Source organism: Scyliorhinus canicula, chromosome 12, assembly GCF_902713615.1.
Source record: "Scyliorhinus canicula chromosome 12, sScyCan1.1, whole genome shotgun sequence".
Taxonomy (NCBI): domain Eukaryota; kingdom Metazoa; phylum Chordata; class Chondrichthyes; order Carcharhiniformes; family Scyliorhinidae; genus Scyliorhinus; species Scyliorhinus canicula.
This window is the reverse complement of record NC_052157.1, coordinates 134323607-134347739: the sequence shown is the minus strand read 5'-3', so window position 1 is coordinate 134347739 and position 24133 is coordinate 134323607. Positions and strand designations below refer to the sequence as shown.

Below are 24133 nucleotides of genomic sequence, written 5' to 3'. Positions count from 1 at the left end.
TTTGCGGTGTCGCATTCACCAGTGATACAGCCTGGGATGAAGGCGGATGTCCTTCCCTTTGCCTTGCTGATAGCTCGGAGGTGAATATTATTTGGGTGGAGGTCTCTCACTCCGCCTCGTGCCTCTGCTTGGCTGGGTGATCTCATGTCATTTCTGCATTTGGAGAAGGTCTGGTTCACAATAGGGTGATCGGTGGAGAGGTTCAACCTAAGATGGTGTTGGTGTAAATTTTCTGCTGGGACAGTGAAGTTTGGATTCAGATGACTCTAACAGATGTATCCTCCAAAGGTCTGCACTTTTACTACGGGGGCTATGGGTGCCCAAGAGCAGGATTCTCCGACCTCCTGCCGGGCCAGAGAATCGCCGGGGGGGGAGCGTCATGAATCCCGCCCCGCCACCCCGACACCGGCTGCCGGATTCTCCGCGCCGGTTTTTCGGCGGGGGTGGGAATTGAGTCGCACCGGTCGGGGGCCGTTGGCAGTGTCCCCCCCGCCGATCCTCCGCTCCGCGATGGGCTGAGCGACTGCCCATTTTCAGCCTGTCCCGTCGGCTTGGATTAGACCAGGTCTTTACCGGAAGGACCTGGCTCTGCAGGCGGCCTGCGGAGTCCTCGGGGGGGGGGGGGGGGGGGGGGGGGGGGGGGGGGGTGCGGGGGGATCTCTGCCACGGGGGGTGCTCCCCACGGTGGCCTGGCCCGCAATCGGGGCACAGCGATCCGTGGGTGGGCCTGTGCCGTGGGGGCACTCTTTCCCTCCGCGCCAGCCGCTGTAAACATCCACCATGGCCAGCACAGAGAAGAACCCGCCTGCGCATGCGCTGGGATCATGCCAGCACACGTTGGCACTCCCGCGCATGTGCCAACTTGCGCCGGCCGGCTGAAGCCCTTCGGCATCGGTTGGCAATGCGCCAACCCCGCCAGCGCGGCCTAGCCCCCTGCACCTTCCGGGCAGCCCGATGCCAGAGTGGTTCACGCCACTCCTCAGCGCTGATAAGGCCCGCTCCGCTGGTTAGGGGATAATCCCGGCATAAATCTTTCAAAATAGCCTGTTTCTCTAGTGGTGTGAAGTCATTATATCTATCATGTGCGACATTAACATAACATTGGACAGGGGTGCATTCAATTTTAGTCATTTGTCCTTCGTCCTGAACGTGTAGGGGGCGGAGGCATATGGGGGTGGATTTTCTCAGCGGGAGCCGTTTAAAAGGTCAGTACTTTGTCTTATTGTTGCCTGAACATAATTTATACTTGTTACTAACTGGTGAACTGAGATGACCCCCGCCTTTTTGGTCGTGCCTCGCTTCTGTTTATCCCACCATTTTCTTTGTGCTACGGGGGCTGCGTCGGGATCCAACCCATCTTTGATCACTCTCTGTACTAGGACCTTTCGTTCTTGTCCGAACGCCAAACTCCAGGATCCTGAGGGACCCCCAAAAGAGCGGCTTTTTACCTCTCTTTTCCATGACTTGTTAACAGTGTCGTCTATCAACCGCATCTCCGGTTCCCCTAGGCAACTGTGTTCAGAGGCTTTACCAATCGTCCACTCACTTGAAGTGATGGTCCTGGCTTGTCACTATATCTCGGTATATGAATAAATCCTGTGACCGTTAACACTCGACCGTCTGTGCGCCTCGGATTCCCAACTAACTCTGGCCTTTACGTGGGGCACAATGATTCTCTTAATTCAGGCTCAGTACAGGTTCTCGAGCAGCCGATTATCACAATGCATTTAATAACATAAAGCACAAAGAATTAAACTGAGTCCCTTACTCACGTGGTCTCGATACATGATCCATTGGATACCGCTTCGCCGTTCGTCCGTCTCGCCGTGTGACTCTAATTTTTGGCGGTCAAAAGTTTGACTACTTGCCTGGTTCACTGGCTCGAGCGGCACCCAGCTCCGCGGCATCCTGTTCTTGACACGATTTGTTGCGTGAAAATATTCACAAGTAGACCTTAAAGTGAGCAAAAGAAGCAATTTATTGTTGCAGAGCTCTGGGAGAAAGGTCCGAGACTCCTCAGTCTTGCCGGCACACTTTCTCACTGAGCTGTGGCTTAAACTGGGTTAATATACTCTTTCAAAAACAGACTTCGTTCGCATTCTCATTTACATACAGCCAATCAATTCTCTTAGTATCGCTGTTCATTCCGGAAATAGTTATCAATTCTTTACACAGTATGTTACATTCGTCCAATCAATATGTTGTGCACGTGATTACACAAGGTCATGAATTGCCATTCACCAGGTCATAAGTTGCCAGTCCTAGATGTGGATTTGGACCTCTCGCAGCTGTTTTGACAGCTTAGAATAACAACTCCTGCAGTCCTTGGAGCACTGGTCATCACTGACCCATTGTTTTTGGAGGATACATCTGTTAGAGTCACTCTTAGTCCAAAGTTCACTGTCTCAGCAGAAATTTTACACCAACAATGGCAACCATTCATTTCCTTTTCTTAAAGAGTTAGTCGCTGTCAGCTGTTAGGGGATTTGGTTAGTATTTTGTGTTTAAGCTAGTTAGGTGTTGGGTGTGTTTTCTTTTTTTAACTTTTCCCTTATATTGTATTTTTCGGTTTGATTGTTATGGGTTGTTCTGATTATAATGAAATAATTTTTAATAAACATATTTAAAAAACATATATTTTTTATTTGTCTGCCCTGGATCATTGTTGAGTAAATCTTGAAGGAGGGACCTTTTTGCATAGCCAGTAATGCCCGCATCATGGACCCATAGACTAGAATAGAACCATAGAATCCTTACAGCTCAGAAGGAGGCCATTTGGCCCATTGAGTCCGCGCAGATCCTCTGAAAGAGCACTCCACCTCGGCCCACTCCCCGCCCTATCCCCGTAACCCCACCTAACCTACACATCTTTGGACACTAAGGGGAAATTTAGCATGGCCAGTCCACCTAAACTGCACATCTGTGGACTGAAATGAAATGAAAAATGAAATGACTGTGAGAGGAAACTAGAGAAACCAGAGGACACCCACACAGACAAGGGGAGAAAGTGCAAATGCCACAGTCATTCGAGGGCAGAATTGAACCCGGATCCCTGGAGCTGTGAGGCAGCAATGCTAACCACTGTGTTACCGTGCCACCCTATCATGTGAATGAATGAAAAAAAACTTTTGCTTCGGAGTTCCTAGAGCACATTATCTATGTGAAACGTCAGTGTAGCATTGAGACTGTGCTGCAGAGTCTGATGGGCTATCTTTGGATGGAAGGATAAAATGAAGTCCCATCAATCTGTTCCAGAGATTCAGGTTGTCGAGAGTACTCTTTGAAGAAGTGTGAATAAATTCCATATATATATTGTATTATATGTATTTGGTGCAGTATCATAGAACCATTGAATCTACAATTCAGAAGGGGGCCATTTGGCCCATCAAGTCTGCACCGACCCTTGCAAAGAGCACCCTATTTAAGCCCACAGCTCCATCCTTTCCCCGTAACCCAGTAACCCCACCTAACATTTTTGGACACCAAGGGTAATTTAGTAGGGCCAGTGCATTTTACCTGCACGTCTTTGGACTGTGGGAGGAAAGCGGACCGCCTGGAGGAAACCCACGCAAACAGGGAGAGAACGGGCAGATTCCGCACAGACAGTGACCTAAGCCGGGAATTGAACCCGGAACCCTGGAGCTGTAAAGCAACAATGCTAACCACTGAGCTACCGTGCCGCCCAGTAAGGGTTAAAAGCCTGGGTTAGGGTCTATCTGTGACTGCTGCAGTATTTCTTTTGATGTCCTGGGAAGACATCCAGACTTTGTAGCTACAAAAAGGATACATAAAGTATTGTAACAGTAAGGGCTAATGGGATTTTGTTTATACAAAGAAGGTTCCCTGGAGGGGAGATAATTAGAGACATTGGCCCGAATTCTTTCGATTCACGGTTGCCTCTGGCAGCGCACCCCACCAGCGGGTGTAGCGATAGCTTGGGTTGGTTTCAATGGGAACTCCCTTTGTCAAGTGGCGGGACGTTAGAATCCCGCCGATGCGCAGCTGAGAAACACGCAGCTGTGGGACCAGACAATCCTGCCCAATCCTGTCCTAACAAGTTGATGTGGTCAATGGGAGGAGCAGGGCCTGAAGCAGTCAGGTGTTGAGTTCAGTTAAAGATTGGGATGTGAACAGAACAACAATTTTTCTCAAAACAATTTAAATTTTGCCTGGGAACAGAACAGCAGTTTTTGAAAAGGCTGGCAGGTTAAGTAGTTTGGCACAAGCAAGAATCTGCAAGCTGGTTCCTGAAAGACCTCTCACTCTTAAAGCAGTACATCCAATACATCTCTATAAAGCAAGTAGTCCTGAGTCTGCTAACTGTATTTAAAAGTGGATTTTGACCTGAGTAAGGTTTTGCTTGAGTGGAGATTAAAGGATAGCAGTTAGGAGATAAAAGATTTAAGTTTTACTGTTGAGCATTGTTCAATGGTAATTGTAAGCTATTTATCTTTATGAGGTTAAAGTTAGTAATATTGTGTCAGTAATAATGTTTTAATATACCATATCCCTATTTGTGCGTAGAATCACTCCTGGGGCAAAGTATCCTTTCCTCACAGACTTACAAATTAAATAGTTTAATTTGGAGGTTTCTCTCCAGTATCATATAACTATTGAGATCTTGCCCAGGATCGTAATAATTGGGAGCTAGATCGCTGATGTGCTGATCAATATTCTGTCTCCAACCAACACCATCCACAACTGATTAACTCACCATCTGGGATTCACTCTCAATGGATCTTTGTGCGCAAATTGCTATAGTGTTTGCCTTTGTAAGAACAGTGCTTATATGTCAAAAATAATTACGTGCTTGCGAAATGCTTTTGCATGTCATGTACTAAATAAATGCAAATCTCTTCTTACTGCAGAATCTACATTTATGGTTCCATTGCTGACTTTAAAAAGTTTATTTTCAATAGCCCAGTCTGTCATTGTTTATTTTATATTGCTCTCAAACTCAACATTGCAGGGAAAGACTGCAACAGAAGGAAAACACAATAAAGTACTGAGATTATAGCTGACAGCACAGTAATCCTTCATATTTTGTCTGCACAAAAACACTGTTCTTTTACCTATTTTCTTCATGCCAACATCATGATGTTGTGCTACATCAAGAGCGAATTTATGATATTTTAACATTTTTTAAAAAATGAATAGTGCACCAAATGTCTCACTGTGATTTCACTCTTCCCCTTTCCAATAGAGATGCAAGCGGGTTTATAATGCGTCCCTTCGCAAAGGATGAACTTCTTAGTTTGAAAAAGGGCCTGAAATTGTAGGTGGTGTTTCTTCTTTGCACTCATCGTTAGCTGAGTTAACCCCTTCGGTGCCTTGCCTGAAATAAAAACTTTCACTGCTAGCTATCTTGAAGTTGAACCTGGTGTGCAATTTCTAATGTCGATGGTGTTAAATTTTTATTCCTTCATTTGTACCCTAATGATGGTCATTGATGTTGCATGAGGGTTTGGGGGCTAAGGGTTAATGTGGGATTGGAGAAGCAGTAGGGTAGCAGTGAGTCTGTTGGAGTCAGCAAGGTGATTGCACCTAGTCAAGACTGTATCTTGTGTAAAAACAGAAAATACTGGAAAAACATCTGAGGAGAGAGAAACAAAGGTTTTGAGTCCATTTAACTCTTCTTCAAGACTTGAAACTTTGGGCGTGATTCAGCGGACTCTAGTTAAAGTCTGCTGGACAGCGCATTTAGCGGGGTGTTCCTCGCCAACCAAAGCTTTCCAACAGCACTTTGCCGAAGCGCCTGGAGGAAACCCATACAGTGATGGGCCGAATGTGCAAACTCCACACAATCACCCGAGGTCGGAATTGAACCCAGGTCCCTGGCGCTGTGAGGCAGCAGTGCTACCTGCTGTGCCACCATGCTGCCCCATCCTGGCAGTTCCACCTGGACATCCTAGCAGTGCTGGCGCGATACTGCCTAGGTGCCAGGCTGGCAGTGCCAAGCTGCCCAGGTGCCCTGTCCCTGACCACCAGGGGTCTCTAATGGTCTGGGAGACCCCCAGGTGCCGTTACTGGTCCATGTTTGTGTGGACCAGTGTTAAACAGCGCCCTGGCGAGGTCTCCCAGGAACGGCTAATGAGTCCGGGTGCCTGGTGAATCTGGGTGAGTATTTGAATGAGCAATTTGCTCATGTAAATATTCAGATCTGGATCTTGCCCAGTGATAGCGAGTCGGGTGACTCGCGCGAGATTTCGTGCCTGGCATGGAGCCCAATTTGGTGGCTCATGCGCCTGGGTCCACACTGGGGCAACAGGGTCGCTGAATCACACCCATTAACTCTTTCTCTCCCCACAGATGCTACCAGACCTGTTGAATATTTCCAGTGTTTTCTGCTTTTGTTTCAGATTGCCAGCATCTGCAGCATTTCTTTTATTCATGGGATGTGGGCGTCGCTGGCTGGGCCAGCATCTACTGTCCATCCCTGAGGGGTATTTAAGAGTCAAAAACATTGCTGTGGATCTGAAGTCACATGTGTATCAGGCCAGGTAAGGATAACAGATGGTTTTTATGACAATCGAAGTAGCTATTATTACACTTTTTATTCCCGATCTTTATTGAATTAAAATTTCACCTTCTGCCATGGTGGGATTTGAAACTGAGTTCCCAGAGCATGATCCTTGGTTTCTGGATTACTAATCCAGTGAAAATACCACTACCCCACTGCCTCCCCATCTCATTTTGCTTTTATTTTACTCTATCCTGTATATATGTATATGGTGATGCATTCTTATGAACCAGTTATTGTTTAACCATAAAAGCCTCCAGTCCTCCTCATGATACATACAGCCTTCTTGATGAACACACTGAAGGAGTTCTTCAGCCGACTCAAGCAATCACAATTTTCGCATGTACGTGGACAGGAGGAACCTCCCTTTCCTTTTAAGCGTATATTTTTTGGTAAATTTTCCCGTGGTCACTTAAAAATCCATAGGAGAGTCCATAGAAACCGTACAGTGCAGAAAGAAGCCATTCAGCCCATCGAGCCTGCGCCAACCCTCTCTGAAAGAGCAGCCTACCGATGCCCATTCCCGCACTCTATCCCCATAATCCCACCTAATCTGTACATCTTTTGGACACTATGGGGAAATTTAGTATGGCCAGTCCACCTAACCTGCATACTTGTGGATCGTGGGGAGAAAGTGGAGCATCCGCAGGAAACCCATGCAGACACGGGGAGAACCTCCACACATACAGCTTATGAGACCATTCATAAATGCCGTTTAAATATGATGCATGTAATGTGGGTGTGACACCTGCGCTGTCATTGTCAACCTTGCTGATCCCGCTATTTCCCTCTCGTAAACACTCCTAGTTGAATATGTGTTCAGTAGCAGAAAGGAACACTGCCGCACCCCACCACGGCCCCACAAACCCACAACCCCTACCAATAGTATTCAACGAGAATATCAGCTACATTCAGGTTGGTTACTGACGGGTTGCTATTGGCTCTGCCTGGGTTTGTAGAAATACCGTGTGATGTACCATCAATTGTACGCGAGGCGAGTGATTTACCAAAGTCCGGCTTTAATAGACTAGAACACAGCTCTGCGATCGTCTACAATGGAAAGGACGATCGTCAGGCGTCTGACCATTTATACCTCGTTAATGGAGGCGTGGTTAACTCAGCCTCTCGGCCAATCGGTCGAGAGGCACATGACCGACCAGGGCCAATGGTAAGCCGACGTTCTGGCCCAATGGCAGACAGGTATGCAGATCATATCACCACACCGTGGGTGGAATTTTTCACTCCGGTAACTAAGGGTGGTGATGGGTGGGAATGTCAGTGAGCTTCCTGCCGTTCAGTGTAGCAGATCTCCATGCCAAATCATGCATTTTTCACCTCATTATGTATGATCAACACGTCACATCTCGTGGCATGACAGGCTGGGATTCAGCCACCCCACCGTGTCCTCATCAGCTCATATTTCCAGGCATCATATTTAAACGGCACCCACACACACATTGACTCTCTGCAATCCAGGACTTGTTGTGGAGAGTATGACCCTCAGAAGAGACAGGCGCGGCAGACAAGATCAGCGACAAGGCACTGGCGGCACTCCTCCAGGTAGTTGAGGACCTGCGGAAGATAATTTACCCCCGTAATGGGCAGCACCAACCTCTGCCAAGGATAGGCAGGCGGCCACCAGTGCGGGCAGATCCTGCCCGCTGCAGAAGAGGACCACTATCAAGTGCAGGAAGAAGATGAATGATCTCATCCACTCTGGCTGGGTAAGTCAACCTTCTCCTCAATTTCAACTCACACTCTCATTGGGCCATCCGGGATTGGCAGGGTTCCAGTCAGAGGATACATCATCACTGATTCACTCCCACACACTGTTACATCTTTTACCTCTTGTCACATCCTGCACAGGCCGCATCTTCAACCCAGACATTGGTCAGCACACCACACACAGCAGGGAGACATGCTTATGAACTGCTTTGGCATCTGTCCTGCAGTCTATACATCTGTCTTTATGCAGGAAAGGATCACCCACAACAACAGGGAGAGATCTCAGACAGTGGGGGCGCTGCTGGAGCCCAGGCCAGCCAGCCCCTTTGAAGAACAGGTGAGTTTCCTGGCGAGGACAGGAACCATTCCTGCAACAAAGGCGAGATTGATGTCTCCCAACCAGCCGGTGAAGTCCCATCCACTAGTTTTCATCCACCCTTCAAAAATGTGAGCGCTCCTTAATGTAGGTAACTATCCAGCCAATCACTCGTTACCTCTTCTCTCTATTACAGCCATTAGAGATCATCATCAGATCAGAATGGAGGAAGGAGGAGTCCGTCCACGTTCTATCTGATGCAATGGCGCCGACATGCCAGTACAGCAAAGTCACCAGTGGAAGCATGGCGATGACCATGAAGACTTTGGTCCAGCAGGGGCTGGTTTAGCACAGGGCTAAATCGCTGGTTTTGAAAGCAGACCAAGGCAGGCCAGCAGCGCGGTTCAATTCCCGTACCAGCCTCCCCGAACAGGTGCTGGAATGTGGCGACTAGGGGCTTTTCACAGTAACTTCATTTGAAGCCTACTTGCGACAATAAGCGATTTTCATTTCATTTCAGAATGCGCAGCTTCTGTCAGATTAGTACAAGGGTCTGTGCACCATTGCAAGAGCCATGAGTGAGAATCATCAGTGGCTAGGCGAGAGAGGGATGGGGAACTCCCTCCAGTGGCCCCTTCTGCTCAACGAGTCAGGGAGGGGGCCCACTTGGAAGAGGAGCTTCAGCCAGCATCACTGGGTAATCCACCTGTGACCCCAGCATCTCCAGCTGCTCAAGCCGAGGAAGATGCACCTGCCCCACAACAGGAGACCCAATGCAGGCCGGGACTCTCCAGGCCTCAGCCTTCTAGAGGACACCTGCTAAAATCATCACAGACAACAGGGTATAGCTTTCAGCAAGCTACTTCCACCGCTGCTGTCAATGCAGGGGAAGCAATGAGCTATAGCAGTAGGGTAAGAAAAATCAAGAAATATTGAGAGCATAAAGGTGGTATCGGTGTTCACTCACTGGATATGCTTCGCACATCAGTAAATATATTTTGTTTATCTGAAATTCTCATCAAGTGCATGGCTCTTCTAACTGATGTAAAGCTCCAAAGTCATCGAAGTCCAATAGATGCCCCCCCCCCCCCACCCCTCCAATTATCTCCCATTATGTGTCTCAGGTCTATGGTGTCTCGCACAAACTCAGTACAGTCTTTCTGTCCACAGCAGCAACATGAAAAAAGCCTCTTACTTTATCAACAGATTTAGCAATGCATATCTTAGACTTGCATCAGAGGATCATATCCGGTGGCCATGTGAGTGTGTATTTTTGAGTTTGGTTTAGTCTCACGATGAAGACTGGTCTATGTGGTTCTTGTAGGCGACCCGCCCTGGAGTCAGTCTAATACACGGCATCTTTCACATCCCTGTAATGAAGGTGGGTTGCATTTCAAGTAATAATTGGGGTCCTTAGGCGCTGATGGTGGCCTCCGGGGAGGCAGTTGTGTAGTGGTATTGTCACTGGACTAGTATTCCAGAGAACCAGGGTAATGCTCTGGGGACCTTTGATCGAATCCCACCACAGCAGGTGGTGAAATTTTAATTCAATAAAAATCTCAAATCAAATGTCTAATGATGACCATTGTCATAAAAGAACCTTCTGGTTTACTGATGCCCTTTAGGGTAGGAAAGCCATCCTTACCTGGTCTGGCCTACATGTGATCCACAGCAATGTGGTTGACTCTTAAAATGCCCTCTGAAATAGCTGAACAAGCCACTTAGTTCATGGGCAATCAGGGATGGGTAACTAATGCTGACCCAGCCAGCAACGCCCGCATCCCATGAATCAATTAAAAACAATTAGAGGCAGGATGCCACCCTGGACCTGAAGGTGTCTGCTAGTGTGGCTTGACATAACGCCAGCTCTCTGGTGAACAATCGGCATGGTTACCTGATCATGATAATGCCATCAGTATGCCAAGTTTCCTTGTGTATATGTACAGGGCAGCACAGTAGCATAGTGGTTAGCACAATTGCTTCACAGCTCCAGGGTCCCAGGTTCGATTCCCGGCTTGGGTCACTGTCTGTGCGGAGTTTGCATATCCTCCCCGTGTGTGCGTGGGTTTCCTCCGGGTGCTCCGGTTACCTCCCACAGTCCAAAGATGTGCAGGTTAGGTGGATTGGCCATGCTAAATTGCCCTTAGTGTCCAAAATTGCCCTTCGTGTTGGGTGGGGTTACTGGGTTATGGGGATAGGTTGGAGGTGTGGGCTTGGGTAGGGTGCTTTCCAAGACCCAGTGTAGACCCGATGGGCCGAATGGCTGCCTTCTGCACTGTAAATTCTATGAAATATGTGAAACTAATGGAATGGAAATTGGTGGTTAGCGAATGTAACTCCACTATTTAAAAAGGGAGGTAGACCAGTAAGACTGACGTCAGTAGTAGGGAAAATTCGAGAATCCACTATCAAAGATTATATGGCAAAGCACTCAGTAAATAGTGGCAGGATCCGTCAGAGTCAGCATAGACTTATGAAGGGTAAATCGTGCTTGACAAATCTACTGGAATTCTTCAAGTATGTAACTAGTTGAGTTGATGAGGGGAGCCAGTAGATGTGGTTTATTTGAACTTTCAGAAGGGTTTTGAAGAAGTCCCGTGGAAGAGATTAGTGTGTAAAATCAAAGCACATGAGATCAGGGGTAGTGTATTGAGATGGTTGGCAGACGACTTCCGGTTGCGGCTATGCGGAGCTAAGCCGCACGTTCTGCAGCTCCCGCTTTAAAAGGACTTGTGGGCTCTTTTAAGGGCCCCAAACGGCGCTGATTCGATGATTCCCGGTGGATAAAGGGGTCTGGAGTAAAACCCCCTGGGATTTATGGTTCGGACTCGAAGTGGGGCGAGGAGAAAAACGGCAGCAGCTCCCCTGGAAAAGCGGGGGAAGGTGGACAAAATGGCGGCCGGTGGAGCCCCTGAGGAGTGGAGGCAGTGGGCTGAGGAGCAGCAGGCGGCCCTTCTGCACTATTTCACGGAGCTGAAAGGGGAGTTGTTGGAATCCCTGAAGGTGACGACGAGTAAGCTGCTGGAGACCCAGACAACCCAGGGTGCAGCAATACTCGAGTTGCAGCAGCAGGCCTTTGAGCGCGAGGAGGAGGTTTTGGCCCTTGTGGGAAGGTGGAGATACACGAGGCACTTCATAAAAAGTGGCAAGATCGGTTTGAGGAGATGGAGCTCCGGTCACGGAGGAAGAACCTGTGGATCCTGGGCCTCGAGGAGGGGCTGGAGGGGTCGGAACTGCCGGCCTATGTGGCCGTGATGTTGAACACGCTGGTGGGGGCAGGATCCTTCCATCTGCCCCTAGATCTGGGGGGGGCCCATAGAGTGCTGGCCAGGCGGCCTAAGGCGAATGAACCCCCGCGGGCGGTGCTGGTGCGGTTCCATCGGTTCAGCGACCGGGAGTGTGTTCTCCGATGGGCCAAGAAGGTGAGGAGCAGTAAGTGGGAGAATTCGGTAGTGCATATCTACCAGGACTGGAGTGCGGAGGTGGCCAAGCGGAGGGCCGGGTTTAACCGGACGAAGGCGGTGCTCCATGGAAAGCAGGTGAAGCTCGGCATGTTGCCGCCTGTGGGTCACCTACAAGGACTGGCATCACTACTTTGAGTCCCCAGAGGAAGCGTGGGCCTTTGTGCAGGCTGAAAAGCTGGACTTGAACTAGAGATTGGGGGCTGTGGGAGTTTTTCTATTCTATTCATGTATCATTGTTTATGCTGTAGCGGGTTATTCTGTTTGTTTTTGTTTTTTCTATCGCTTTCGGACGATGTGGGTTATGGTTTCGTGTTCTGAGGGGGGTACTGGGGTTTGTGGTTGATCTGTGTCTTTGTTTGTACGGAGATGGTGGTTGGGTTGGGACTGCGGTTTGGGAGCTGCGTTGGTGGGGTGGGGCAGTGTGAAAGCGCGGGCGTTTCTCTGGTTTCCCGCGCTGCGGGACGAGGGGGTGGAGCTGGTGGCGAGGGGCATGGCTATTAGACCGGGTTTCCCGCGCTGAAGCGGTGCCCAGGAGCTGATGCAGGGGAGGAGGGGGGACCTCATATCGGATGGGGTCGGAGTTAGAGCGGGAGCTGCCGGGGTCAGCAGAAGTCAGCTGGCTCACGGGAGTACACAGTGGAGGGAGAGTCGCGGCTAGGAGGGGTCCTAGCCTGGGGGGAGGGGCGGGGGGGGGAGGGGGGGGGGGATACCGGGTTGCTGCTGGATTGGCCAGGGAGGAGTTCGGGGGGGGGTCGGGTTGAGGTTCTATCGCCGTGGGAAATGGGCCGAATGGGTGATGGCCAGGGGCGAGCAGTTGATGGGCTACGGCTAGTCGAAGGGGGAGGGTGGGCGGGGTGCCCCCTGATCCGGCTGATTACGTGGAACATGAGGGGGTTGAATGGGCCGGTTAAGCATGCCCGGGTGTTTGCGCATCTGAAGGGGCTGAAGGTGGACGTGGCCATGCTCCAGGAGGCAGCACGGTAGCATGGTGGTTAGCATAAATGCTTCACAGCTCCAGGGTCCCAGGTTCGATTCCCGGCTGGGTCACTGTCTGTGCGGAGTCTGCACGTCCTCCCCGTGTGTGCGTGGGTTTCCTCCGGGTGCTCCGGTTTCCTCCCACAGTCCAAAGATGTGCGGGTTAGGTGGATTGGCCATGCTAAATTGCCCGTAGTGTCCTAAAATGTAAGGTTAAGGGGGGGTTGTTGGGTTACGGGTATAGGGTGGATACGTGGGTTTGAGTAGGGTGATCATTGCTCGGCACAACATCGAGGGCCGAAGGGCCTGTTCTGTGCTGTACTGTTCTATGTATCTATGTATCTATGAGACCCACCTGAAGCTGGCGGACCAGGTCCGTCTGAGGAAGGGGTGGGTGGGGCATGTTTTCCACTCAGGGCTCGACTCGAAGAACCGGGGGGGTGGCGATCCTGGTGGGGAAGAGGGTGGCGTTTGAGGCATCTGAGGTTGTGGCTGATAGTGGCGGCAGATATGTGATGGTGAGCGGTAAGCTGCAGGGGGAGAGGGTGGTGTTGGTTAATGTGTTCGCCCCAAATTGGGATGATGCTGGTTTCATGAGGCGTATGTTGGGCCGCATTCCTGGCCTTGAGGTGGGGGGCTTGATCATGGGGGGGACTTCAATACAGTGCTGGATCCCCTACTGGATCGTTCTAGTTCAAGGACAGGCAGGAGGCCAGCGGCGGCCAAGGTATTGAGGGGGTTTATGGACCAGATGGGAGGACTGGATCCCTGGAGGTTCGGGAGGCCGAGGGCTAGGGAGTACTCTTTTTACTCCCATGTGCACAGGGTTTATTCCCACATTGATTTCTTTGTTCTGAGCAGGGGACTGGTCCCGAGGGTGGAGGAGGCCGAATATTCGGCTATCGCGATTTCGGACCATGCTCCGCATTGGGTGGATCTGGAGATGGGGGAGGCGCGGGACCAGCGCCCGCTTTGGCGTCTGGACGTGGGGTTGTTGGCTGATGAGGAGGTGTGTAGGAGGGTTCGGGGATGTATCGAGAGGTACCTCGAGGTCAATGATACTGGGGAGGTCCAGGTGGGGATGGTGTGGGAGGCCCTGAAGGCAGTGATTAGGGGGAGCTGATCTCCATCCGAGCCCATAGGGAGTGGGGGGAGAGGAGGGAGAGGGAGAGACTGGTGGAGGAGCTGTTGAGTGTGGATAGGAGGTACGCGGAGGCCCCGGAGGAGGGATTGCTGGGGGAACGGCGTAGCTTGCAGGCCAAGTTTGATTTATTGACCACCAGAAAGGCGGAGACACAGTGGAGGAAGGCGCAGGGAGCGGTCTATGAGTATGGAGAGAAGGCGAGCAGAATGCTGGTGCACCAGCTGCATAAGCGGGACGCGGCTAGAGAGATTGGTGGAGTGAAGGATAGAGATGGGAATGTGGTGTGGCAGGGGGCAGAGGTCAATGAGGTCTTTAGCGACTTCTATAGGGAACTGTACCGGTCGGAGCCGCCGGCGGTGTGAGGGGGAATGGAGAATTTTTTGGACAGGCTCCGATTTCCAAGGGTGCAGGAGGAGCAGGTGGAGGGACTGGGGGCGCCGATTGAGTTGGAGGAGCTGGTCAGTGGGATTGGCCACATGCAGTCGGGGAAGGCGCCAGGACCGGATGGGTTCCCGGTTGAATTTTATAAGAAATATGCGGACCTGCTGGGCCCCCTGTTGGTCAGGGCCTTTAACGAGGCATGGGAAGGGGGTGTTCTGCCCACGATGATGTCTCCGGCACTAATCTCCCTGATCCTGAAGCGTGATAAGGACCCCTTGCAGTGCGGTTCATACAGGCCGATTTCACTGCTGAATGTAGACGCCAAGTTGCTGGCGAAGATCTTGGCCACTAGAATAGAGGACTGTGTGCCGGGGGTGATACATGATCAGACGGGTTTTGTGAAGGGGAGGCAGCTGAACACTAACGTGCGAAGGCTGCTAAATGTGATAATGATGCCAGCAGCAGAAGTAGAGGCGGAGATTGTGGTGGCATTGGATGTGGAGAAGGCCTTTGACAGGGTTGAGTGGGGGTACTTGTGGGAGGTGTTGGAAAGGTTCGGGTTTGGGGTGGGGTTTATTAAATGGGTGAGGTTGCTGTATGAGGCCCCGATGGCGAGTGTAGCGACAAATGGGAGGAAGTCCGAGTACTTCAGGCTCCACCGTGGGACGAAGCAGGGGTGCCCCCTGTCCCCCTTGCTTTTTGCGCTGGCAATAGAGCCTCTTGCCATGGCTCTCAGGGTGTCGAGGAGGTGGAGGCTGTTGGTGCGAGGGGGGGGAGGAGCACCGAGTATCGCTGTATGCGGACGACTTGCTGTTGTATGTAGCAAACCCGGTGGGGGGAATGCCGGAGGTGATGGAGATTCTTGCTGAGTTCGGGAGTCTCTCGGGATATAAATTGAACCTGGGCAAGCGTGAGCTGGTTGTCGTGCACCCGGGAGATCAGGAGGAGGGGATTGGTAGGCTCCCGCTAAAGAGGGCAGTGAGGAGTTTTAGGTACCTGGGGGTTCAGGTGGCTAGGAGCTGGGGGACTCTGCACAAGCTCAATTTTACTAGGTTGGTGAAGCAGATGGAGGAGGAATTTAAAAGGTGGGACATGTTGCCGTTGTCGTTGGCAGGTAGAGTACAGTCCGTTAAAATGACGGTGCTCCCGAGGTTTATGTTTTTGTTTCAGTGCCTCCCCATTTTTGTTCCAAGGGCCTTTTTTAGGAGGGTGAACAGCAGCATTCTGGGATTTGTTTGGGCGCATGGGACTCCGAGGGTAAGGAGGGTCTTTTTGGAGCGGGGCAGGGATAGAGGGGGGCTGGCGCTGCCCAACCTTACTGTGTACTATTGGGCGGCTAATGTCTCGATGGTACGCAAGTGGGTAATTGATGGGGAGGGGGCAGCATGGAAACGGCTGGAGATGGCGTCCTGCGGAGGCACGAGCCTGAAGGCACTGGTAACGGCTCCGTTGCCGCTCCCTCCAACGAGGTACACCACGAGCCCGGTGGTGGCGGCCACCCTCAAAATTTGGGGGCAGTGGAGGCGACACAGGGGGGAAGTGGGGGGCTCGGTGGAGGCCCCGCTGTGGGGGAACCACCGGTTTGTCCCAGGGAGCATGGATGGCGGGTTCCTGGGGTGGCACAGGGCGGGCATTAGGAAGTTGGGAGACCTGTTTATTGACGGGAGGTTCGCGAGTCTTGGTGAACTGGAGAAGTTTGAGCTCCCCCCGGGGAATATGTTCAGGTACCTTCAGGTCAAGGCGTTTGCTAGGCGACAGGTGGAGGGGTTCCCTTTGTAGCCCCCGCGGGGGGTAAGGGATAGGGTGCTTTCGGGGGTGTGGGTTGGGGATGGGAAGGTGTCTGATATCTATCAGGTAATGCAGAAGGTGGGGGACGCGTCGGTAGAGGAGCTGAAGGATACGTGGGAGGTAGAGCTGGGGGAGCAGATTGAGGAGGGGACATGGGCGGACGCCCTGGAGAGGGTTAACTCCTCCTCTTCATGGGAGAGGCTTAGTCTCATCCAGTTCAAAGTGCTGCACCGGGCCCACATGTCCGGATCTAGGATGAGTAGGTTCTTTGGGGGCGAAGACAGATGCGTCAGGTGTTCTGGGCATGCCCGGCACTGGAGGAGTTCTGGAAGGGGGTGGCGGGGACGGTGTCGAGGGTGGTGGGATCCAGGGTCAAGCCAGGTTGGGGACTCGCGATATTTGGGGTTGGGGTGGAGCCGGGAGTGCAGGAGGCGAAAGAGGCCGATGTCTTGGCCTTTGCGTCCCTAGTAGCCCGGCGGAGGATCTTGCTGCAGTGGAAAGATGCGAGATCTCCGAGTGTGGAGACCTGGATCAATGACATGGCGGGATTCATTAAGTTGGAAAGGGTCAAGTTCGCCCTGAGGTGGTCGATACAAGAGTTCTTTAGGAGGTGGCAGCCTTTCCTCGACTTTCTGGCTCAACGATAAGGTACTAGGTCAGCAGCAGCAGCAGCAGCAGCAACCCGGGGGGGGGGGGGGGTTTAGGGTGATAGTGTTTAAGTTAATTTGCTTATTGTTAATTTATTCTGTTGTTTATTGAGGTTGGGGGGGTGGGGGGGGGGGGGGTTTGTTATATGTGTTGTTACGGGTGCCGGGGGTGTTTATTATTATTGTTATTGTTATTATTGTATAGTTTTGTTGATATATATTTTTCAAAAAATTTCAATAAAAATTATTTTTTTAAAAAAGAGATGGTTTGCAGACAGGAAATGAAGAGTAGGAATTAACGAGTTTTTCAAATTGGCAGGCAGTGAATAGTGGGGTACCGCAGGGATCGGTGCTGGGACCCCAGCTATTCACAATATAAATTAATGAGTTAGATAAGGGAGCAAAATGTAATATCTCCAAATTTGCAGACGACACCAAGTTGGGTGGGAGGTTGAGCTGTGAGGAGGATGCAGAGATCCTTCAGTGCGATTTGGACAATTTGAGTGAGTGGGCAAATGAATGGCAGATGCAGTATAAATTGGATAAATGCAAAGTTATCCACTTTGTTCACAATAATGGGAAGGCATACTATTATTTGAATGGCCATAAATTAGGAGAGCGGAATTTGCCCTCGTACACCAGTCACTGAAGGTAAGCATGCAGGTGCAGCAGGCGGTAAAGAAGGTAAATTGTATGCTGGCCTTCAAAGCGAGACGACTCGAGTACAGGGGCAGGATGTCTTGATGCAATTATACACGGTCTTGGTGATGCCACAGCTGGAATATTGTGTACAGTTTTGGTCTCCTTTTATGAGGAAAGATGTCCTTGCACTAATGATGATTTACCAAAATTCACTAGACTCTGGGGAGGTCCCGGTGGATTGGAAATTAGCGAACGTGACACCACTGTTTAAAAAAGGAGGTAGGCAGAGAGCAGGAAATAGGCCAGTGAGCTTAACTTCGGTAGTGGGGAAGATGCTGGAATCTATCATCAAGGAAGAAATAGCGAGGCATCTGGATAGAAATTGTCCCATTGGGCAGACGCAGCACGGGTTCATAAAGGGCAGGTCGTGCCGAACTAATTTAGTGGAATTTTTTGAGGACATTACCAGTGCAGTAGATAACGGGGAGCCAATGGATGTGGTATATCTGGATTTCCAGAAAGCCTTTGACAAGGTGCCACACAAAAGGTTGCTGCATCAGATAAAGATGCATGGCATTAAGGGTAAAGTAGTAGCATGGATAGAGGATTGGTTAATTAATAGTAAGCAAAGAGTGGGGATTAAAGGGTGTTTCTCTGGTTGGCAATCAGTAGCTAGTGGTGTCCCTCAGGGATCAGTGTTGGGCCCACAATTGTTCACAATTTACATAGATGATTTGGAGTTGGGGACCAAGGGCAATGTGTCCAAGTTTGCAGATGACACTAAGATGAGTGGTAAAGCGAAAAGTGCAGAGGATACTGGAAGTCTGCAGAGGGATTTGGATAGGTTAAGTGAATGGGCTAGGGTCTGGCAGATGGAATACAATGTTGACAAATGTGAGGTTATCCATTTTGGTAGGAATAACAGCAAACGGGATTATTATTTAAACGATAAAATATTAAAGCATGCCGCTGTGCAGAAAGACCTGGGTGTGCTAGTGCATGAGTCACAGAAGGTTGGTTTACAAGTGCAACAGGTGATTAAGAAGGCAAATGGAATTTTGTCCTTCATTGCTAGAGGGATGGAGTTTAAGACTAGGGAGGCTATGTTGCAATTGTATAAGGTGTTAGTGAGGCCACACCTGGAGTATTGTGTTCAGTTTTGGCCTCCTTACTTAAGAAAGGACATACTGGCGCTGGAGGGTGTGCAGAGGAGATTCACTAGGTTAATCCCAGAGCTAAAGGGGTTGGATTATGAGGAGAGGTTCAGTAGACTGGGACTGTACTCGTTGGAATTTAGAAGGATGAGGGGGGATCTTATAGAAACATTTAAAATTATGAAGGGAATAGATAGGATAGATGCGGGCAGGTTGTTTCCACTGGTGGGTGGAAGCAGAACTAGGGGACAAAGCCTCAAAATAAGGGGAAGTAGATTTAGGACTGAGTTTAGGAGGAACTTCTTCACCAAAAAGTTGTGAATCTATGGAATTCCTTGCCCAGTGAAGCAGTTGAGGCTCCTTCATTAAATGTTTTTAAGGTAAAGATAGATAGTTTTTTTGAAGAATAAAGGGATTAAGGGTTGTGGTGTTCAGGCCGGAAAGTGGAGCTGAGTCCACAAAAGATCAGCCATGATCTCATTGAATGGCGGAGCAGGCTCGAGGGGCCAGGTGGCCTACTCCTGCTCCTAGTTCTTATGTTGTTATGTTCTTATGCTCTAGAGAGAATGCAGCGATGGTTTACCGGACAGATGCCTGGGATGGCGGGACTGACGTATGAGGAGAGATTGAATCGATTAGGATTGTATTCACTGGGGTTTAGAAGAATGAGGGTACGAATCTCTTAGATACCTATAAAATTCTAACAGGACAAGATACAGAGTTGATGCAGGAAGAATGTTCCCGATGGTGGGGCGTCCAAAACCAGGGGTCAAAGTCTGAGGATTTAGGACAGAGATGAGGAGAAATTTCTTCACCCAGACAGCGGTGAGTCTGTGGAATTCATTACCACCGGACATAATGAGGCCAAAACAATGTGGCCGGGGTTCTCCGTCGGCTGATGTAGGAATCGTGAAACACAATTGGGTGGAGAATCAGTTTTGACACTGGAATCGTGGCGGGCACCGGTTTCACGCCAAATTGCAATTTCCGCTGCCTCAACAGCGGCGTCAATGCGTTCCAGAATGCACATACAATAAACGCAGTTGGTATATCATTAGCGGGCCTGACCTGGTATTCTCCTGGTACTCCGCCATGCTGTGCCTCCACTGGGGCAAATTCCCGATGGTGAGGTTCACTTGTGCTTTTAAAAATTGTGAAACAGGCACCATGGCTGCTGAGGGATAAAGAGGGGGTACAGAAAGTGTCGAATATCACCATAGTTTTCCGACAGTTATGCCACTGGCCGGGAGGGGGGGGGGGGGGGAGATCAGGGCGGACGGACACGGAACACCATTGCCGCCGCTTGCAAAGCGGCCATGCAGCTGCGCACGCTGCTGACTGCCCAATGTGAACTTCGGGCCACAAATCATAGGGGTGTCACCCCCCCAGGGAACCCCCCCCCGAGGTGCCTTTGTCCCCAGCCAAACCATCAGCAGGATGGACAGCTCTAGCGCAACTAGTGCCACCTTGTTGGCTGGGATGAGTGTGTATGGAGAGTGTAATGTGTATATGTGACTGCAGCTTGTCAGCCTCCTGAGTGTCAATCACGGACCCGGTGAATCCTGCACCATTTCTCATTGGAGTCAATTGTGTTCCATGAACTGCCGGTGCTAGCCCCTCCATGATGGCTGAACCGATCCTGGTGCAGCACCAATTCTGCTGTCGTGGAAGTCCACAAATACAGCCCTGGCATCAGCACTTAGTCACAGGAACATAGAATCCAACCCCATATGATCTCAAGAAGCAGTTAGATATAGCACTTGAGGCAAAGGCAATCAAACGATATGAGGGGAAAGCGGGATGATGCTATTGGGTTGGATGATCAGCCAGGATCAAAATGAATGGTGCAGCCGGCTCGAAGGGCCGAATGGCCTCATACTGCTCCTATTTTCTATGCTTCATTTCCTATGTAAAATGTGGAGGATCAGAATGAAGCTTCAGTATCGAACTGCCTATGAAACTCATGTTTAAACTTCCTCAAAGTTGAGATCAGCACATCCCAACATTCAACCACCACCATAAGTTAGTCTCTCAAAAATATTCAACATTCAGGCAAAATTTCTGACAGGAATTCGTGGGATTTATTGTAATCTTGTAACTTGATTACAAGCCCTCAAAAGGTAATGCTTTTGTCGAATTGGTGTTTCCTACTGTAGGGTCAGACAAAGTATAATATGACAGCATTGTTGCTCAGCAACATATCCCTTGGCAAGAGGAACAATACAAAATACACTCAGAGTTCTGGCGATTCAAGATAATTAAGTTAGGAAATATCCTTATATAGTAAACTATCCATCCCAATTTTTTTTTTAAATTTAGAGTACCCAATTATTTATTTTTTTAAATATTTGTAAATTTTCCAATTAAGGGGCAATTTAGCGTGGCCAATCCACCTAGCCTGCACATCTTTGGGTTGTGGGGGCGAAACCCACGCAGACACGGGGAGAATGTGCAAACTCCACACAGACAGTGACCCAGAGCCGGGATCGAACCTGGGACCTCAGCGCCGTAGGCAGCAATGTGCCACCATCCCAATTGTTTAATTATCTCTGCCTTGCAAAATTGCCTGAATATGGTGAGATTTTAGAATATTGAAACCCACTGATAAACATGCAAAGGACCTCAACAACAATGTAAGAACCATAGTCAGTGATATCTTACTTTTCATTTTCATTAACTTTGTACCTCTGAGACGGTCGGTGGCGACAGGTAGGAGAAGGTTGCACATAAGGTGGCTCCCACCATGGCCTTTGTTCTTTTGACTTTATAACCCAGTTCCAGGGGATTTTGGTGATCAAAACTGGACCATTGTACGGGATGAGGAATTTGTCGGTGAAAATATGTTGAAATCTATGAAGAAGATTGATGGTAAGAAGATTATTGGGGGTCATCCTTTGACGGAGCCAGGAAGCCTGCGAAGCTCGGCAGGAGGGAAGATGGCAGACCAGGCGCTGAGTGTGGCTGCTCATATCATCGTGGAAACGCTGGCTGAGGTGATGGCGCAGGAGTTTGAAAAGCACTTTGCGAAGCATTTTGAAGAGCAGGGTAGAGTGATGACCGAAACCCTAAAGTGGTCAATTGAGGAGGCCCTTGTCCCCATTCAGGAGAAGCTGGAAAAGACGTTGGAGGCGGTGAAGGAGCATGTATAGACGCTGAAGTGTGTTGAGGAGGCCTTGTCGTAGCATGTTTATCGAATAACCTTGGTGGACGCTACTGGTGAAGGAGAGGCACAAGACTCTGAGGGTGAAGGTGGATGATTTGGAGAACCGTTTGAGGAAGCCAAACCTTAGAATTGTGGGATTGCCAGATGGTGCCAAAAATGGTCAGAGAATAGCTAGGTCCTGGGCCGCGTAAACGGCACGGCTGACAGCTGCACTGGAGCGCCGTAAAACATGGCGCCGGTCGTGCACGAAACCTAACCCGCGACCCCACAGCCCACCCCCTGGATAACCCCCCGGCCGAATGTGGTAGCGCTGGACACAGTCCGCAGCCAGCACGCCGGCTGAGACCACGTGTGCACTGTGCCATCGGTAACCCGGCCTATCGGGGGCGGAGCATCGCGGGTGGGCCGGCCGATGAGGCGGCAACAGCCTTGCGGCTGCACGCATCGCACATCACGATGACGCTGGTTTGGAAGGGGTGGAGAATCGCAAACCGCCGTAAAACTGGTGCCGGCCCCGGTTTCAACATCAGAATCGATTCTCTGCCCAATCGTCGATCACGATTTTGCCATCGGGCACCAGGGAATCTCACCCTATTTTCTTCAACACGTCGGACGAGGCGGAGCCTTTTGTCAAGGAGCATGGGCTTGGACTTGATTAAATAGATTCGATTGGACTTTAATTGGGACTGTTTTTTTAGATGTGTTGTAATTGGTATCTTGTGTGTTTCGGACGGACGGGGATACAATTGTGCGGGGTAGTAGTCAGGGTAACAGTACAGGGAATATATGTCCCCCAGTGGAGTTTAAGTATTGTAAGGGTGTTGGGTTTTGGTTACTCTTCTGTAGCTGGGACATCAATTTTTGTTTTTGGGCATACAGCTGCGGCTTGTTGGACCTATGTGAACAAGGTTCAGTGAGCCTTGCTTCTTTATTTGGTGAGGGGGCTGGGGAGATAGAGGAGGGAGGTATTATTTCTGCTAAGCACTTTTCAGGTGTAAGGGGGGAGGGGGGATCTGACGGGGTCTTTTCTCTGTCTTGCATTAGGGGCAGGATTGGTGGCTGACTTGGGTGGGCCCAGGGCCTAACGAAGGTGATGATCTTTGTCTTCTGTCTTGTCTTCTGAATTGGTCATAGTCAATGATTCGGTTGGGGGGGGGGGGGGGGGGTTTGTAGTTTTTTTCTTTCAAGGATTGGAGTTTGTAAATGGTATTTTGTTTGTATGACTGTATTTTGTTATTTTATAAAATGAAAATGTTGATAAAAATATTTATTACAATAACTAAAGGGCGGCCCGTAGCACAGTGGTTATCACTGTCGCTTCACAGCTCCAGAGTCCCAGGTTTGATTCCCGGCTTGAATCACTGTCTGTACGTTCTCCCCGTGTCTGCGTGTGTTTCCTCCGGGTGCTCCGGTTTTCTCCCACAGTCCAAAGATGTGCAGGTTAGGTGGATTGGCCAAGCTAAATTGCCCTTAGTGTCCAAAAAAGTTAGGTGTGGTTACTGGGTTACAGGGATAGGGTGGAGGTTTGGGCTTAAGTGGGCTGCTCTTTCGAAGGGTCGGTGCAGACTTGATGGGCCAAATGGCCTCCTTTTGCTCGGTAAATTATATGATTCTATGAAAACTTTGTAGCTCAGGCAGCAGACAATTATTGTTATATATTGTCACCTGCTATCATCATTTCTATTAGTGATAGTCACCTCATCTATTCAAAGATCTTGGTGGGTTTCTCTGTTTCTGTGTTGACACCAGCACAGAAACTGTGGACTTTTACGACAGAAAAACCGCAACCCCACCTGGACAGATTCCACTGTCTATGAGGGGCTAGCACTGGTGCTAGACACAATCGATTTCAATGAAAAACAGTGCGGGATTCACCGGGTCCGTGATCGACACTCGGGAGGCTGACAAGCTGCAGCCGCATATACACATTACAATCCCCACACACACTTATCCAAGCCTAAAAGATGGCACTGGTTGTGCTAGAGCGAGCCCATACAGATGATGTGTGGTCTGGGGCCAGAGAACACCCAGGGGAGTGCCCTGTGAACACCTATACAACCCGTGGCACTAGGTTCAAAGTGGGCTGTTAGCGGTGTGTGCAGCTGCATGACTGCCTTGCCGGCTGCAGCAGTGGTGTTCCATGCCCGTCCACCCCAACTCCACAGCCTACCTCCTGGCCACCCCCACTACTCCCCCCAGCCCTGGCAGGGGCCC

At 50.1% G+C, this 24133-nt stretch overlaps 1 protein-coding gene across 5 annotated transcripts in view; it reads right to left on the bottom strand.

Moving 5' to 3' along the window:
* pitpnm3 (PITPNM family member 3) overlaps positions 1–24133 on the bottom strand; it is an 856450-nt gene that overhangs the window by 499205 nt on the left and 333112 nt on the right. The window contains exon 1 of one of the 5 annotated variants that reach the window (XM_038814214.1): positions 1769–2032. The exons of 3 other annotated variants lie outside the window; for them this stretch is intronic. In XM_038814214.1, coding sequence (XP_038670142.1) covers positions 1769–1907 — 139 coding nt within the window. In that variant the 5' untranslated portion in view covers positions 1908–2032. Of the gene's footprint in view, positions 1–1768; positions 2033–24133 lie in introns of those variants that run through there. One more of the 5 variants, XM_038814217.1, reaches the window with a different exon arrangement.